The following is an 18041-nucleotide window of genomic DNA, read 5'->3' on the forward strand; positions in this document are numbered from 1 at the left end:
ACGGGGTTGGAACAACATGAGGGTGAGTAAATACTGACAGAATTTTTATTTTTGGGTTAACTAACCCTTTAACCCAAGTCAAGTTGCTTTCATTTGTATAGTGCTTTCTACAATATACATTGTTTCGAAGCAAACCACACAGAAAGGACTTGAAATCAAATAAAAAACATTCAAATAAATGTAAAATGAAAGCCCTTTATCTGCCCACTTCTTCACTCACCCCAACCAATGTCTTTGTGACTCTGTGACAATATGGCCACCATGTCCCCATCCTCAGGATAATGCACCACGTCACAAAGCTCGAGTCATTTCAAATTGGTTTCTTGAACATGTCAATGAGTTGACTGTAGTAAAATGGCCGCCACAGTCACCAGATCTCAACCCAACAGAGCATCTTTGGGATGTGGTGGAACGAGAGCTTCGATCCCACAAATCTCCGTCAACTGCAAGATGCGATCCCATCAATATGGGCCAACATTTCTAAAGAACGCTTTCAGCACCTTGTTGAATCAATGCCACAAGGGGTCAAACACAGTATTAGTATGGTGCTCCTAATAATCCTTTAGGTGAGTGTACATTGTTTCGAAGCAAAGCAAACCACACAGAAAGGACTTGAAATCAAATAAATGTACAATGAAAGCCCTTTTCTTCACTCACCCCAACCAATGTCTTTGTGACCACATCTGAATTATCTTACTAAACAAGTTGGCGTCATAAATCACCTTACCTTAAATGAGAAGCTGGATTGAAGCAGGTCTTGGTCACATTGGTGATGCTAGGGTTACAGCAATCTCCATTATCGTAACCGTAGTTCTCACAGTTGCACTCTGGATCGCAGACGCCGTTTCCCTGTTTGTGTTCAGGGCATCGCGTCCTGGGCTTGCAGTAACCGGCATCAAAGCCGGTCAGGGTGTGGTTGCATTCAGGGTCACAATCCTCATCGCCCACCTTGCTGATGTCACAGTTGGCGAGCACCAGACGGTTATACAGAGAGGAATTGCTGACGTTGTGCACAGTCAACTCCCAGCTGATGTTGTACATGCTAAAGGCTTCATTCAGATGCTGATGCTGCAGGTGAATCTGTTGATCTGTGACCGTGGGTTTGCGCTGGGAGTCGTCGAACACGTTCACGACGCGGTACCGTACCGTTTTGGGGCGACGGAAGCTCCAGAAGTGATTGTAGTTGCGCACCACTTCGGTGTTATCGCACACCGTCTGTCCGCAGGCCGGAGGCTCCAGGGTGGTGTCCAAAGACCACAGCCCAGCACGAGAGCCCTCATCGGGGATCGGGAAACTGCCGTCCTTCACTGCCAGCCATTTGCGCGCTGGGTGTTCAAAGGTCTCGCGGATCACCAGGTCGACCAGGTCCTCTTGTCCATGCATGTCCCTCATGATCTGCCTCTGAGAGAGAGCCTGTCGCCACAAACCGACACGCTCCACGGAGCCTCGGTAGTTGTGATTCAAGGCATTTCCACCCACCATCAGCACCTTGAGTTTTAGATCAGAACACTTGTAACTTGTATTTGCGTACAGTACGTGCATTATGTAAGATCTGGCGAGGTGAAGAGTGTAACTGTTTTCTGATAAATATCTCCAGTGTTAAAGTCCCCGTGAAAACGATTTTTCTCCAGCGCTGTGACGTATTTCCAAGTGAAACGGAATATTGAACAGAGGGCAGGGTTTTACTCTAGCGCTCCTCCTCTCCATCTCTCGCTCATAGCAAACTAACGGTTTGAGGGGAGTGGTTAAGCGTTTCCCCACCCAAACTGTGAAACCTACGTCATCAGAAAAAGAAACCGTTCCAGACCGGAAGTAACTTTTCAGATTTTGGTTAAAGATTACTAATATATATTCACTTGCACGGATTAATTGTTCACCACAAGACTAGTAATATGCGCTAACAAAGTAAATAGGTTGAATTTTGATTTCACGGGGACTTTAAAGCTGCACTGTGTGATTTTTACCCCCCATCTAGTGGTGAAAAGGTATATGACCATCCAGTGAATATTAGTTTCTGTTCCTCTCAATTCCCATTTTTATTATTATTATTATTGCATTATTGTCCGACTGGAAATGAACACCGTTACTGAGAGTTTCGGATATTCCGTAAGAGGAAATTGTCCTGAGAGACTGAGCGCGTGCTCATGAAGCTCCGCCCCCTTGGGCCGGCAGCAACAGAAGCTCATTTGCATTTAAAGGGCACACACTATGGCGCGTTTTTCTGATTCCCAAAAAATGAAAATTTAAACGTGCTGTAAAAAATGATCTGTTGGGTATTTTGAGCTGGAACTTCACATGAAGAGTTCAGATGCAAAAGCCTCTAAATGCCATTTGAAATTTTCTTCTAGAATGATGATTTTTATCAAGCTTGTATATTTAAGTTCAGTAATTTCACTTAAATGGCAATGATAATTACCTATTAATTGTTATTTAAGTGAAATTACTGAACTAGCTTGATAAAAATCATCATTCTAGAAGAAAATTTCAAATGGAATTTAGAGGCTTTTGCATCTGAACTCTTCACATACACATTCTGTGGACATCAGAGACTTATTTTACATCTTGTGAAAAGGGGCATAATACGGTCGGGACCTTTAACTTTTTTTTTTGCGCTACTCATCGGATGTGTCATTTTCAAACAGCCAATTGGATGAAATTGAATGCATGTGTAGTGCAACTCATTGGAAATGTCATGAAACGTGCAAGAAGCAAAGTTATATTTAGCAGAAATGTTGCCATAGACAATGAGCCTGGTTGGAAACCTATTTTTGATTCACCAAGAGAAACAGAAATTACACACTTCACCGTTAACTAATTACAAACATGTATATTTTTGTGCGACTCTCCAAGATATTGTGCAAAAAGTTAAATTCTGATAGAATTAAACTTACCTTACACTTTTTAGTAAGGGGGCTGAAGACATCACCTGACTGTTCCCTGCTAACAGCAGTCTGAGCACCATTGACATATAACTTCATATAGAGGCCATCGTACGTCACAGCCACGTGTGCCCAGCGGCTGGGCAAGTAGCGGGCATTCGACTCAATGGAGGTAACTTTGTGTGCCCGATCCGTCTTAAGGGAGAAGAAGAAGCGAGGGTCGCGGTTTCCTTGCTCACTCACGGCTTTAATTCCCAACAGCCATCCACGGTCACTGGAGGCATAGAAGCATTTGTCGAAGAGACCTATGGTTGAGAACGTACAAGAACGAATGCATCAGGAAGGAGTCAGGAGACAATAATGCAAAATTTGCTTTGAGTAGATGAGGAAGGGATGGGATCAGGAAATGACATGAACCTGCATAAAGGCGCCACTGAATGCACCCAAAAACAAGAATTAGTAGTGTGTACAATTCAGGCTGTTGCTGTTTTGGGGTCAGTCCAAGACGGCACAATTAAATATTATCATGGGTTGGGGATTTTGGGGGTTAAATGCATTAACCAAGTTGGTAACACTTTACCTGAAGGGGTGTGCAATGCATAAGACTCCTTAATAACCATGACATGACATATGTTATGAATATGAAGTAGGGTTTATGCATGTTTATGACAACTGTCATTAAGTGTCTTTCATTCAAATATGACATTGTTTGAGAGGTTTTTGTCATGACAAATTGACAATTAAATGAAGTTAAACTGTCATGTTGACATTGGCTGTTATGAGGCATTATAACTGTGTCATGAATATTTTTCGTGAGCTCAACTACAGGGGTATTAATTGAATTTGTCGTTAAAAAGTTGTAATGTCAAAACCAATCACCTGACAGTTTAAAGGAGTAGTTCACTTTAAAAAAAAACTTTTGCTGATAATTTACTCACCCCCATGTCATCCAAGATGTCCATGTCTTTCTTTCTTCAGTCGAAAAGAAATTAAAGTTTTTGATGAAAACATTCCAGGATTTTTCTCCATATAATGGACTTCAATGGGAACCAAACGCCTTAAGGTCCAAATGAGAGTTTCAGTGCAGCTTCAAAGGGCTTTAAACGATTCCAGACGATGAATAAGGGTCTTATCAAGCGAAACGATCGCTCATTTAAAAAATAAATAATAAAGTTTAAGTTTTATAAGCTCAAATGCTCGTCTTGCTCTTTTCTGTGATGCGCGTTCGTGACTCTCCTGTTCATCAAAATGAACGAATCTTTTTTCGTGTCATTTGGTTAATTCAACGAACTAAATGAACGAGTTGACTCGGGAAAAGATTTGTTCATTTTGATGAACAAGTTCAAACAGGAGAGTCACGAACGCACATCACAGAACAGAGCAAGGAGAGCATTTGTGCTTATAAAACTTAAACTTTTTTTTTTTAATGAGCGATCGTTTCGCTTGATAAGACCCTTATTCATCGTCTGGAATCGTTTAAAGCCCTTTGAACAGTTTGCAGTTTGCACTGAAACTGTCTTTTGGACCTTGAACCGTTTGGACCCCATTGAAATCCATTATATGGAGAAAAATCCTGGAATGTTTTCATCAAAAACCTTAATTTCTTTTCGACTGAAGAAAGAAAGACATGGACATCTTGGATGACATGGGGGTGAGTGAATTATCAGCAAAAGTTTTTTTTAAAGTGAACTACTCCTTTAATAATGTTAACCCATAAAGCTCGGTGGTTTCTTAAGTTTGATCATTAATCTGCTATGTCATGTTTATAGACAGGTTGTGTTGTCCTAGTAAAGGTGTCATAACAAAGACATCTCAAACAATGTCATATTTGCATTCAAAATATCATTACTGAGTGAAAGACACTTAATTCATAAACCTGCATAAACCCTACTTCATATTCATGACATATGTCAAGTCATGGTTATGAAGGTGTCATATGCACACCCTTCAAGTACAGCATTACCCACAAGTTTACATAACAAAAAAGTGCAGTCTAGTATGCATAAATCCTCCTTTGATGTCCCCTAACCGGTCAAGCGTGCAATGTATCTCAGATCTGATCTGCTGTGCAAGTCAATTTTGTATCTCATCATCATGAAAGATCAGTGTCAGCTAAGCACTTTTTCTTGCTCTCACACCGATCTAACATGTTGAACCGTTCGAGACACTCGCTTTTGTTCAAATTAAGACGATGTGTTTTTTCTGTACGCTTCCCAACTCAACAATATAAACAAGTCCGGTGATGTCCGTCTCAGGTACACTGCTGAGTGTAAATACTGTTCATGGTCTATATAGAGCGCTGTTCGGGGTGCTGAACTTACTGGCGTTAGGACATTTAGAAGCGCTTTGTGGAGATGAATTTTGTGTTGTTTCCTACATCAAATGCTGTCAAATACTCAAATTGTCAAATCAGCAGCCTCGTTCCACACACTCTTCAATCGTCTGAATTATAGATTGAAAACATGACTCAAAAAAAAACAAAACTAGACAATAACAACGTCTTGACATTAAGACTAACGCTGCGTAAAAACAACAACAAGAACAATGATTGGTCTCCTCAAAACAAGTGCCTTATGAGGCATGAAATAGATTTAAAAGATTAAGCAGGACTACATAAGCCAGAGTCCACTTCAATCACTTCTTTTTGTTTTGTTTGTTTGTTTGTTTGTTTTTGTTCTTTTTTAATATCCTAACACAACAGATATTCACTGACAATGGTTCTTCAAATACCTTGAATAATATATATATATATTTTTTTTTAAGGAATTTATTGGGTTCAATGCATATCTATACGAGTCAAAACATCATAATGCATGGATTTATGTAGTCCATATTTAATTCCATCCACATAAAAAATCCATCATCATTAATTTTAATTTTTATTCTATTCATTCATTTAAGTTTCGTTTATGGAATGGTCTTATTTTTTTGCTGCGTCAATTTAAATTGCTGTGTGTTTAAATGTAAAATATGATAATAATCATGTCATTCCCGACACAAAGAAAGATATTTTCAAAAATGTTAGTAATGGTGCCCAATATTAACCCTTTAATAGGCTGATTTTGACGGTCCATGTTATAACAGCATGATTTGAAAACACATCTTGTGCAGAAGCGACGAAATCTGACCTTTAAAAAAATATTTCACATGGTCAATCAATGTCATAAATATGCTTAGTGAGAGCTTGTTGAATCAGTGAACGTAGTGCAGAGTCTTAACTTACGCAAAGAAAAGTCTTGATTTTTCACAGGTGTTGTAAATGACACATTGCATGAGGGTTGAAGGATTAAGATGCTGGTAATGATCTGTTTTTCTATAGATTTGTTTAATGTCATAACTCATAATTTTTAAATCCTTAAAATGAAAAATCACAAATATTGAATGTGATGTCAGACTTTCGTATTACATTTTGATTATGTCACAGACTCGCAGTACAGCATCATCATGCATGCATTCATTTATGGATCGGATACATGCGCGCGCGCAGCTAATACTGTGCTGGTCAGGCTTTCAGTCCAATGCAAACCCATTGCAACCCTGAAACAGATGATGTCATCCCATCTCAGTGGTGGGGGGGGGTGCATTGACATCAGAAGCCCCGCGTAAATCAGTGATGCCCACTGCCGGATTACTGGTGGATTCTCACTCTGGTCTTTCTAGTCGTGCGTGACAGCGTTAGAAAAAAAAGCTCACGTCTAGCAGCCAGCATTTCATTCTGCTCATGACTTTCAGAAAAAGACTAGTTTTGTGTCTTTACGCTCTCTGTCGGCGGAAAGCGGAATCGGAAGCGGTGGATGGTGTAATGCTTACTCACTGAAAAACCCGCGTCAACGTACAGAACAGTAGTGGTCTTTGTTTGCAAACTGTGTGCATTGTGAATCTGCGGCTATACTGGATGCGAACGTAAATGCAATGCAATGCGATTTGGTCATTTGCGCGCACTTTTCTCATGTGTTTCCCTCCGAGCTAAATGGAGGTGGGGGGGTTGGGGGGGATTTGGGGTCTTTCATGGATTCGAGGGTCGTGCGCGTAAACCCGGTGCCTCTTCGCGCGCGCGCGCGCTCGCTCAGATCTAAAACAGCAAACCCAAGCTACACAATTGCCCTGACTCGTTAGCTATTAGAGTTAAAGTGCATGTGGAATATATCTGCGTTAATCTGATTGATCATCCATCTGGATGTTATCTGGAAGTTACTGTCAAAGTCACCCGGTCATTCACATGCATTCTTCCACCAACATTCAAACTCACGTAAAATGCATAAATCTGTTCCTACCAGCTATAACGGTAGGGGAACGCTGCCCACCCTCCGCTTTGACCCACATCTGGAGGGTGAAATTGCCCTTTGGTATCTCCACGCCGGGCTTGAGTCTCAGCTGGTCCCCTCTGCCCGTGAAATACACGGCTTTCCCCCGAGAGGAGCTCGCATCCTCCGCCGGAGAGGAGCGGCCGCGGTGGCGGGGGAGCCGGCGGTCCAGCGCCGGCAAAGAGCGCTTGCCCCGGGGCAGCCGAGTGGCACAAGCCCCCGGGAAGACCGCTTTGGCTTCTCTGATCTTCACCAGCTCGCGTTTAGATCGGGTCTTTCTCAGGACCGTCCCGCAGTCTGATCCCACACACAGGACGAGCAGGATGGCGAGACACTGGAGAAAAGTCCAAACTTTCATTTTATTCAAAACTAGAGAGATGATGGCCAGATAATTGCGCACGGACGCACTCTTCCTCTCCAAAGTCCTTCCACTTGTAATTGTTGTTTTCTGGTTTCTTTCACAATCTTTTGTCAAAGACGAATGTTCCAGATACACAAATCCATGAAGCTCTTCAAGCTTTTCTTTTTACTCCTTCTGCAGGCAAAAGTGAGTCTTCTTTTTTAGTTCATTCACTAATCAATGAATAAAGAGCTTCATTCACACTCTGTGAACTTCTGTCTCTCTCTCTCTCTACGCGCAAAACAATGTTTAAGAACAATTCATGAGCGCGGAACACGTCCAGACATGACGGGCTGTCATATCTGAGGATGGAGCACATGCAGAAGTTGAAGTTGAAGTCAGTGAGAGGGTCTGCAGGAGGTCCGGAGGTGTCCAGAGCATCGCGGATCTCAGCTCATGTGTGCTGTGAGCTCTGGTGGGGATCCTTCAGTCTTTTAAGAGTGAGACTGTGATGGAAGCAGACCAGCCCATGTTTCGGTCCTACATGAGTTTCTCTCCTTGCGATCCTCCTCTCGTGAAGTGCTGAAGTCACAGGTAAAGCACTGACGGCAGGAGCGTTTACACACATGCTCCTCCAAGAGTGCTGGATAGTGTTTCCAGAGTTGGAAAGGGGCGTGTGTGTGCGCGCGCACGCGCGCGCGTGTGAGTGTGTGTCCCTCTAGTGGTTACAATTCAAACAATTTCATTCATTTGAAAGTTTTCGAGATGCAAGAGAGTCGCACTGGATCACTTGTACAGAAGCCCTGCAAAAAATTAAATAAATAAATAATAAATAAATAAATAAAAATAAATAAAATAAATGATATTAACTTATTTGGTCTATTCTGAATAAAACCAGTTACATGTGAAGTTTGTTTTTAGTGTGTGTTACCTGAAAATGTTATTATACCTGGAATCAAAATAGACTAGAAATATAATTTACGGTAATACATTACAATTTGGCTAAATCTGTTGACATTAGATACACTGTAAAAATGAATATGCTTTATCTAGTCAATAGAATTGGATTACAAGCAATGTTATTAATTAAATTAAAAAAATTAGAATTGAGTAAAATTATTCTTTAAAAGTTAACCATTTAAACTGAGTAAAGTTCACACCAAAAAAATTAACAAAATATCTCACTAACAGGCGGATGTCAAAGATTAATTAAGAATTCTTTATTTATTTTAAAACCATCATTTTAACAAACACCGATCACCATAATGGTGACTTCAATTATGTTTTTTTTTTTTTTTTGGTTGTAAATTTTACTCATTTTAAATGGTTAACTTTTAAGGAATTAATCTGATTAATTATTACTCAATTCTAATTTGTTAATTTTGCTTGTAATCTGTTGCCACAATTTTTTGATTAGATAAAGCATATTCATTTTTACAGTGTACATTAGTTACTATAATGAATTGCAAATACACTTTCTAAATAGTATAAACAAAGTTTAATAATGACAGTTAGTGCTTTACAATAATTGGACTTTATTGTAAAGCGTTGATTATGATATCTCAGTATAGCGTAACACTTTATTTTACAATGTCCTTGTTAGATGTACTTACCATCATCAAACTAACCATCAATCAAACCCTAATGCTAATGCTGTTAATTATTATTACTCAGTGCTACACTAACAATGACACCTTAAAATAAAGTGTAACCATTATCATGTGAAGGCACTGTAACGTGTGACTGGACGTGAAGACTTGACGTTTGCACGCAGCCGTCGAAAAGAGGAACAAATATGACGTGAGAAAGGGATGGAGAAGGACAAAGGCTAGGAATTTGGGCTATTCTGCATAAATTGTTGGCCAGTTGATTTCCTCAGTTCTTTGAGGTGGTCCACCTTTGTATGGCAGACCATCTGTGTGGAGCGTGGAGACAGAGCTGGTGTGGAATGCCACAAGAGCTTTTGTTCTCTGTTTGTTTGGTGTAAACGAACACGCAGACAGCAGAAAATTGCTACCTACCATTAAACGGGGCCAAACCAATGTTAAATATTTGTCTCAGTTTTGTCACATTGCAGTGGTGAGACCACTTCTTTCTTTCCCTCTTTTTTCCCTTTGTCCAGACAGAACAGAAGAATGGCACGGGTCTCAGCGGTCAGCTCACCCCGACTGATCTTCACAGGAAGCCTCCACACTAAAGTTTGGGGCAAAACTTCATAATTCACTCTAAAAAACTAAATTTTAACCCAAATGTGCAGGTCAAGTACATGGACAAAGCCAACCATTGGGTTAAAATTTTAATTTAAATGCAACTGACCAAAAAAATCATTAATTAAATAGGTTAAATTTAACCCAAAACTCTTAGAAGAAAAGGTTCTATATAGAATCTTGAAAGGTTCTATCAGCGCTATGTATTTAAAAAACCCCTAAAAGGTTCTATACACTCTTAAAAAAGGGTTCCTCTGGGTTGGCCAATAGAACCTTTTACCAAAAAAAATGGTTCTATATAGAACCATTTTGGAGTTCCATATATGAAGCGGGGGATAGAACCATTTCTGGTTCTAAATAGAACCATTTCTTCTAAGAGTGAATGTCCATATTTGACCTATGCAGACATTTTTGGTGAGTGTTGCTCAAATCAAAAATGTCATTAAACTTTCAACACACTGCAAACAAATAATAATGATAATGTCCTCAATCAGTATTTTAATGGCTAAACTTGCTTAACCCTTCAACTGACTTCTCAACCAAACGGTTGAGCACATTTTGAGTCACTATATTTTATTGAGAGGAGTCATCTGGTTGAGGTATATTATGGCAAAAAAATCCACTAGATTTCACAGTGTCAATCAACAGCACTGGTCACAACACTTCTACTAACATGGATGTCAGAAACAAATGTGAAAAAAAAAAATGGTTTTGGTGAAATTTTGCAAGCTAAGCATTTTTTTTACATTTTACACTGTAAGAGCCTTAACTTTACAAAATGATGTTACTTGGTGCTATGAAAAAATGTAAGTATATTTTTAATAGTTTTTCAAAAACATGCTCAACCAAACGGTTGATTTGGCACATAACGGTTATCTTTTTGAGAATGGACATTACAATGCACTATTAAAACTTGGTTGTAATTGGAATAAAGACCTAAGTTTAGTCTTGATTTAAAGAAAACACTGCTGATTATTGCTGAAGTAAAAAAAAAAAAGTTTCCATCACTTTTTTCTTGGTGCGACTTCAAATATGACATTCAGCCCAATTGCGTATTCAGACAGTTTTAGGATCATATATCTTTAATGAAGTTTGGAAGAAAAAAAAATCTATAGTTTTAAGCAAAACAACGTTTGAAAAGGTGTATTCTTACAATCTGTAAAGAAAAAAATGAAGATTTAGTACCTATTTTTAAGGGTATTCAGATATTCTTAACTGGAAAACAAGACAAAAAACACTTTTTTTGAACAGATCTGATCTTACTGACTTACTTCCATGAGGGGGTTTGGCATCACGACTAGAATTCAACCAATCAGAAGGCGACTTTGAAACTTCCAAAGTGTTTAAAATTTGCGCATATGCATCAGAAGTTCAGCCAATGATCGGTGGGTGTGCGGCCGATACTACTTTAAACACAACCCATTGGCCCAGTTACGGCTTGTTCACACCAAGGACGATAACTATGAAAACGATAAAGATATAGGCCTAGTTGTAAAAATAATTCTATTCGTTTAAAAATAAAAATAGCAAAGTCCACTATAACGTCACAGAGGATCTCGTTAGAATCACTAAAATATATGTTTGCTGCTGATAAACAACAACAACATTGACAGCCAATCAGAATCCAAGCTCAGCGTTTAATGGGAGACGACAAACTGCAGCATAATAAACAGAACGTTTTTGTGTGTCGGTGTGTATATAGTCATCATTGGTTATCTTAAGGTATCGTTCTTGGTGTGAACAGGAAGGACAAACGTAGCCTACATGTGCACGAAAAACGTAAAATACGTACCAATACGTAGGCTACATATCCCTGCAGTTCAGTTATCAGTTGCGATTAACATGAGTTCACAAACAAGCTAAAACGCCATGATAACGATTCCATTTTCGATTGCGATTTCGGTAACGCTTTAAATTACGACCCGCAAACAACTGCGCAAGTAAACCGAAATTACAGTGTATGTTTACGTAATTATAGTGTACTTCCGTGTAGGTATAAGGGAACAATATGTTAAGTTTTGGGTAATAAAGGGGTAACAAGCAGATATACAAGCAAATTATTTATAATGTAATTATTTTAAAACTAACAGGTACCTATTCTGTTTTGTACGTATTCTGGCAAAAATTGTACATCTGATCTGTTGTCGTATATATAAAGTTTTTATCGCATTTCTGGCAAAATATGTTCTTAGTTACATGGTAATTTTGACATTTGTGGGTTGTAAATTATATATATATATATATATATATATATATGGATGTAAGCACAGTATGATAAAAATTTAATTTATTGGCTTTTCTTGCTAAACTTAACATTAAGCCACATTTTTTTTTGTCTGGTTGTACCGCTTTATTACCCAAAACTTAAAGTAACATATTGTTCCGTTATACCTACACGGAGGTACACTATAATTACAGAAACGTACATCGTAATTTCGGTTTACTTACACAGTTGTTTACGGGTCATAATATAAAGTGTTACCGCGTTTTCCAACCCGATCTCACGACCAAATCGTACGAATTCGACACATGATTAAAAAGTGTCTAATTCGTACTAATTCATTCGACCTCGCTCGTACGAATTAGTACAATTTTGCTAAATCGTACATATTTTACGAATTGGCCAATTCGTATGAATTCGTACGAATGACCTACCCCTTACCCCGCCCCTAAACCTAACCATCATGTAGGTTTACACAAATCGTACAAATTCGTACGAGTGAGGTCGTGTGAATTAGACACTTTTAAATCATGCGTCGAATTCGTACAAATTGGTCGTGAGATAGCGTAGCGTTTTCTCATACTCATTTACTTATATTAACAGTATCGAGTAGATTTAGGGTTTAGTGTAGGTGTACAGGTGAAACTCGAAAAATTAGATATCGTACAAAAGTTCATGTATTTCAGTAATTCAAATTAAAAGGTGAAACTAATATATTTAGTATATTTATTTAGTATATACTAATATATTTACTATACTTATATATTTAGTAACTATATAGCCTACATATGCTTTTCAGAAGGCCGACATTCCTGTATTTAAAATCTTTTTTATATTTAATTTTTTTTTTTTTTTTTTTATGTAAATTTTCTGAGTTTTTGAATTTGGGGTTTTCATATGCAAGATATAATCATCAAAATTATAACTTTTGCACGATATGCAAATTTTTCGAGTTTCACCTGTAGGCTGTGTTAGGCTATGTACAAACTCTAAAGTTATAAAACGTTTGAATATTCACGTTCATCTGTTCCGGAACAATCTAAACACTCTTTTAGCGCCACTCACTGGACATTACACTTGGAAACTGTCGCTAAACGTGCACGATGCGACGTATTTTGCGTTTTGCAAAGGTACTTTTTTTCTAATGCTGGGAAGGACCAACACTATCTCACGACCAATTCGTACGAATTCGACGCATGATTAAAAAGTGTCTAATTCGTACTAGTTCGTACGACCTCACTCGTACTAATTCATACGATTTGTCTAAACCCACGTGATGGTTAAGTTTAGGGGCGGGGTAAGGGGTAGGTCATTCGTACGAATTCATACGAATTGGCCAATTCGTAAAATATGTACGATTTAGCAAAATCGTATTAATTCGTACGAGTGAGGTCGTATGAATTGTTACGAATTAGCCACTTTTTAATCATTCGTCGAATTCGTACGACTTGGTCGTGAGATCGGGTTGGAAGGACGCAGTGAAGAGACTGATGGTGTATTGAAGGTTGTGAGTAACTGTGATGGCATCCTTCAGATCAACCAATTACATTCCAGACTAATCTGCTACGGCTGCATTATCAAAAGCCACATTAAATTGTTCGTCAAATTAGAATCATTACTCACCTGTGCAAGAGCATGTGAACCTTTCTGTCCTCTGTTACTATAGCCTAAAAAAAGATTACAGCTTTATTCATCGCAGTGTGTTGTGTAATCCGTCTACAAAAATAGAAATGCACACCCATATGTGCAAAATTCTTGTGAGCATGTGTTGCTATTTTGCACTGATTTGGGAAAATACCTTAGTCTTGTCATGAACTATAAACAGGGAGTCAGCATGAAAGGGTATCCCGTGCTAACAACGCGGTCATGGAAAGTTCAGGGCATGATGTTTGAAAGACAATAACATGATAATCCTCCAAACGTCAATCTCTAGGCTGATTTCTGAAGGAAAAACACACTGGAATATAATCCATTAATGCATTCTAAAAAACAAGCTAAATGCACAGCCCTCTTTTGGTAAATATTGTAATAATTGTAAACAATTAAAATGGAAAAAATGGAAACCTCACAATAAAGTCCATTCGCATGTGGTTTTAAGAGCAATCAAATGAACATTAAAGATATTGCAGATGTTTCCCATTTATTGCTTCAAACTACTATTCCACTGTAAAAAATGAATATGCTTTATCTAATCAAAAGAATTGTGGCAACAGATTACCAGCAATGTTATTAATTAAATTTAACAAATTAGAATTGAGTAATAATTACTCAAATTAATTCCTTAACAGTTAACCATTTAAAATGAGTAAAACTTACAACAACAACCAAAAAAAAACATAAATTGAAGTCACCATTATGGTGATCGGTGTTTGTTTTAAAATGTGTTGTTTTTAAAGGTGTCTTCAATGTTGGCAATATAAAATAAAGAGTTCTTAATTAATCTTTAACGTCTGTCTGTTAGTGAGATATTTTTGTTATTTTTTTTGTGTAAATTTCATTTTAAATGGTTAACTTTTAAGGAATAATTTGATTAATTATTACTCAATTCTAATTTGTTAAATTTAATTGATAATATTGCTTGTAATCTGTTTCCACAATTCTATTGATTAGATAAAGTATATTCATTTTTACAGTGTAGTAATCAAGGGTTTTCTTTATGGCCACGATTATTTAAATTAGTCTTTAAGCATTGTTTCCGATATAAAAAAAAAACACAGTTGTCCCTCTTTGGTATATTGAAGACATTTCACAAAGTAGTAGTGCTCATTGTGTTCCTTTGCTTTGAAATAATACTTATAAAGCTACATTTAGGATTATTAATAAAAAATTTTTGCAACATCAACCAGGCCATACAGTGGCAGTGTGCACGAAGCATAACTTTATAATTTCCTTCAGAAAATGCATAAAAATCTTGAAAACATTGTTTGACGCACTTTAAATATTGTATATGTAAAAATAAATATGCTTTATCTAATCAATAGAATTGTGGCAACAGATTACAAGCGATATTATCAATTAAATTGAACAAATTAGAATTGAGTAATAATTAATCAAATTATTCCTTAAAAGTTAACCATTTAAACTGAGTAAGGTTTACACCAAAAATATCTCACTACAGACAGACGTCAAAGATTAATTAAGAACTCTTTATTTTATATTGCCAACATTGAAGACACCTGATGTTAACAAGCAGAATCACGGTAATTTTAAAACAAACACCGATCAATTTATGTTTTTTTGTTGTTGTTGTTGTTGTTGTAAGTTTTACTCATTTTAAATGGTTAACTTTTAAGGAATTAATTTGATTAATTATTACTCAATTCTAATTTGTTAACCCCTTAACGGTCACCGTCCCGGTACCGGGACGCCTAACTTTACTTCACTATATTTCTATTAAATCCTAATCTAATTATGACAAATTATATATTGTTGGAAAGGTCTAAGACTTCTAAATAGATATTCTACCCCTGTTTTGTGTTAAAAATTATGTAGGAAGAGTAATTGACGAATTTATGACAAGAGTGCACCTCAAAAAATCTGCATCATAACAGGAGTTTTGACCTTTGTCACAAAAAGTCGATGAACCCACTTTTAATCATTGAAACTTCTGTTTTTATGCTAAAAGTTCATAATAAACATATAATCTAGTATTTTTCAATAAAAAATAAAAAATTATAGTACAATATTATCCTCTAAAAATGATAATATTTATATTTATTATCCTCTAAAATATAATATAATTTTTTATCGCCTTTTTTTTTATTATATCACATATTTTAGTAGTTATCATAAATTAGGTATCATTTGAAAGCTTATAAACTCAGAATTCATCGTGTGAAAACTTTTTTATAATTGAAAGTTGGGTTACCATAGAAACGGTACTTATTTTATCAGGCTCCTCCCCTTTTGGGCATCATTATATTTCATAATTTATGATCAAAACCTTTTCTAATCTTGACAAAACTGATATTGTCAGAAAGGTCAGAGTCTCAAGGTTCCAAATTTTGTGACAGAATTGATATTTGGACAGAAATGTATTAATTTGTTAAGGCAGAATGTACACAACTAAATTCAATGGAATTCAATGGCACCCGGTGGCTATTTTTGGTACTACGCCTAAACAAAATCTCATAAGAACTTAAATTTTTGTGATATCAACTTCAAATTTGGAACATAACTTGATAAGATGTATGGCTTTGATTTTATAGAAATTTTAGAGTAAAAAATATTTTATAAAATATATATTTATATAAAATAAAAAATATATAGTACAGTATATTTAATTTACTGTAAATTTAAACTTCCATAACTTTTTCATACTTTCATTTTTTGAAGTGTTTTCACTTCAGCAATATTCTGCTGAGTGTTTACTTTAAAACAAGACCAAACTTGGGTATATATTCCAAAGCATTCTTAAATTACAACCATTTAAGTTTGAATAGTGCATTTTAACCCCCATTCTCAAAAAGGGGGTGACAGCTAAGGGGTTCAATTTAATTAATAATAATTGTTACGGTCACCATATAGCTCTACACTACATTGCCCAGAATCCTCTTTGGCGCACCTGCCCATGTTCCCAATCAGCAACCAGCTCCGTTTACATTCAGTCTTGGTCAAGTCTCCAACAGGAACAGAAGCTTTTCCACTGTCTCACGAAGTCTCTGAATCATCCTGTACCCGGCAAGTAACGTATAGCCTACTCACCTGAAATATACAAACCTCTGTGTCATGTTCTGATGTTCCCAGAATCTGTATCTGAATCCGTGTTTCCCGAGTCCTTGAAGTCCATCTTGTTTGTGGATGTATCTGAAAGAGAAAAGACAAGTATCACCGAACTGTGTTTCAAGTATCTGCTCACCTGGAATCCTTCTGCACATCGAAGTTATCACTGAACTTTGAAAGAACTCACCTTTGAACTTGATGCACTTAAATAAAGCTTTGTGTTTATTCACTTCCCTCTGTTTCCGAGCCTGCATCCTGACAATATTGCTTGTAATCTGTTGCCACAATTTTTTTTTTGATTAGTTAAAGCATATTAATTTTTTCAGACAGTGCATGGGTACATTGATACGCATCATATTAATTCATGCAAAATCCCCATAAATTAGCAAAACAATGTTCCTCTGCAAGTAACTTGTAGTTTATGCTTCAACCACATCTATATTACATTAGAAGCACTAACAACCGAGTAAAAGTGCTGTTTTGCCCAAATACCATCAAGGTTGTGATCCGAATGCAAAGATATTCAGAATGATTGCAAATGTGCATTTAACAAGTCGTCTATACCTTATGTAGCCCCGCCCCTTTTCACCGTTGCGCTCGTTGTCTTTTGACTTCCGGTCTTTATTTCCACAGCGATCTTGCATTATGAATGAACTGCTCGTAAAAAATTCCCGTTCGACATTTGTTAAGACAAATGCTTATGATAAACATTACAATAACTCTACAATAAGTAAATCCACTTCACCAGCTAATTACTCCGACAGCGATGCCATAGAAACCGGAAGTTCAAAGACTTATTCTATATATTCTAAAGATGACGGCGCCCACGTTTCTCTGGTGCATAAGGTCTATAGACCATTTCACAAGACGTAAACAACACTGGTCCAGAAGCACTTCCTGTTTCAGTTTTTTAACACTACATAAAAGCTGGGATAAAATACAACCAACACAACATTTAAAAATGAATCAAAAAGTTTAACAAACATCTTTAAGATGTTTTCTTTACATGTGAAATAAAGAAAACAGTTACAAACTGAAACAGGAAGTGTTTCTGGACCAGTGTTGTTTACATCTTGTGAAATGGTCTATACTGAGCATCTTATATTTTAGACAGTTTTTCTGTCTGTTTTGCTCCGCCATCAAAAATAGTTCCAAACAAAGCTACATCCGGCACACAAAATCCACCAAAATCCCCAAAGCGTGGATGTAATCCTGAACATTACTGGCCTACAGGCTGCAATGAGGTCCTCCTGAGGCAAACACTAGGAACCGTTCAATATCACCCATTCATTATGAGCAAAATAAAGATCAATATTCAGGGTATTTGTCTATTTTTAAGCAAATATACCGTGGCCAAGAATTTATTTC

At 37.1% G+C, this 18041-nt stretch overlaps 1 protein-coding gene across 2 annotated transcripts in view; it reads right to left on the reverse strand.

Moving 5' to 3' along the window:
• The window catches only part of pappaa (pregnancy-associated plasma protein A, pappalysin 1a), a 136737-nt gene extending 128591 nt beyond the window's left edge, over positions 1-8146 (reverse strand). For both annotated transcript variants that reach the window (XM_089129803.1, XM_089129802.1), the window contains exons 1-3: positions 7154-8146; positions 2892-3184; positions 728-1488 (exon numbers count right to left, since the gene is read on the reverse strand). In XM_089129803.1, the coding sequence (XP_088985929.1) occupies positions 728-1488; positions 2892-3184; positions 7154-7541 (1442 nt within the window). In that variant the 5' untranslated portion in view covers positions 7542-8146. The remainder of the gene's footprint in view (positions 1-727; positions 1489-2891; positions 3185-7153) is intronic.
• Positions 8147-18041: the final 9895 nt, after the last annotated feature.

This window comes from Pimephales promelas, chromosome 4, assembly GCF_988280905.1.
Source record: "Pimephales promelas chromosome 4, fPimPro1.hap1.1, whole genome shotgun sequence".
Classification (NCBI taxonomy): domain Eukaryota; kingdom Metazoa; phylum Chordata; class Actinopteri; order Cypriniformes; family Leuciscidae; genus Pimephales; species Pimephales promelas.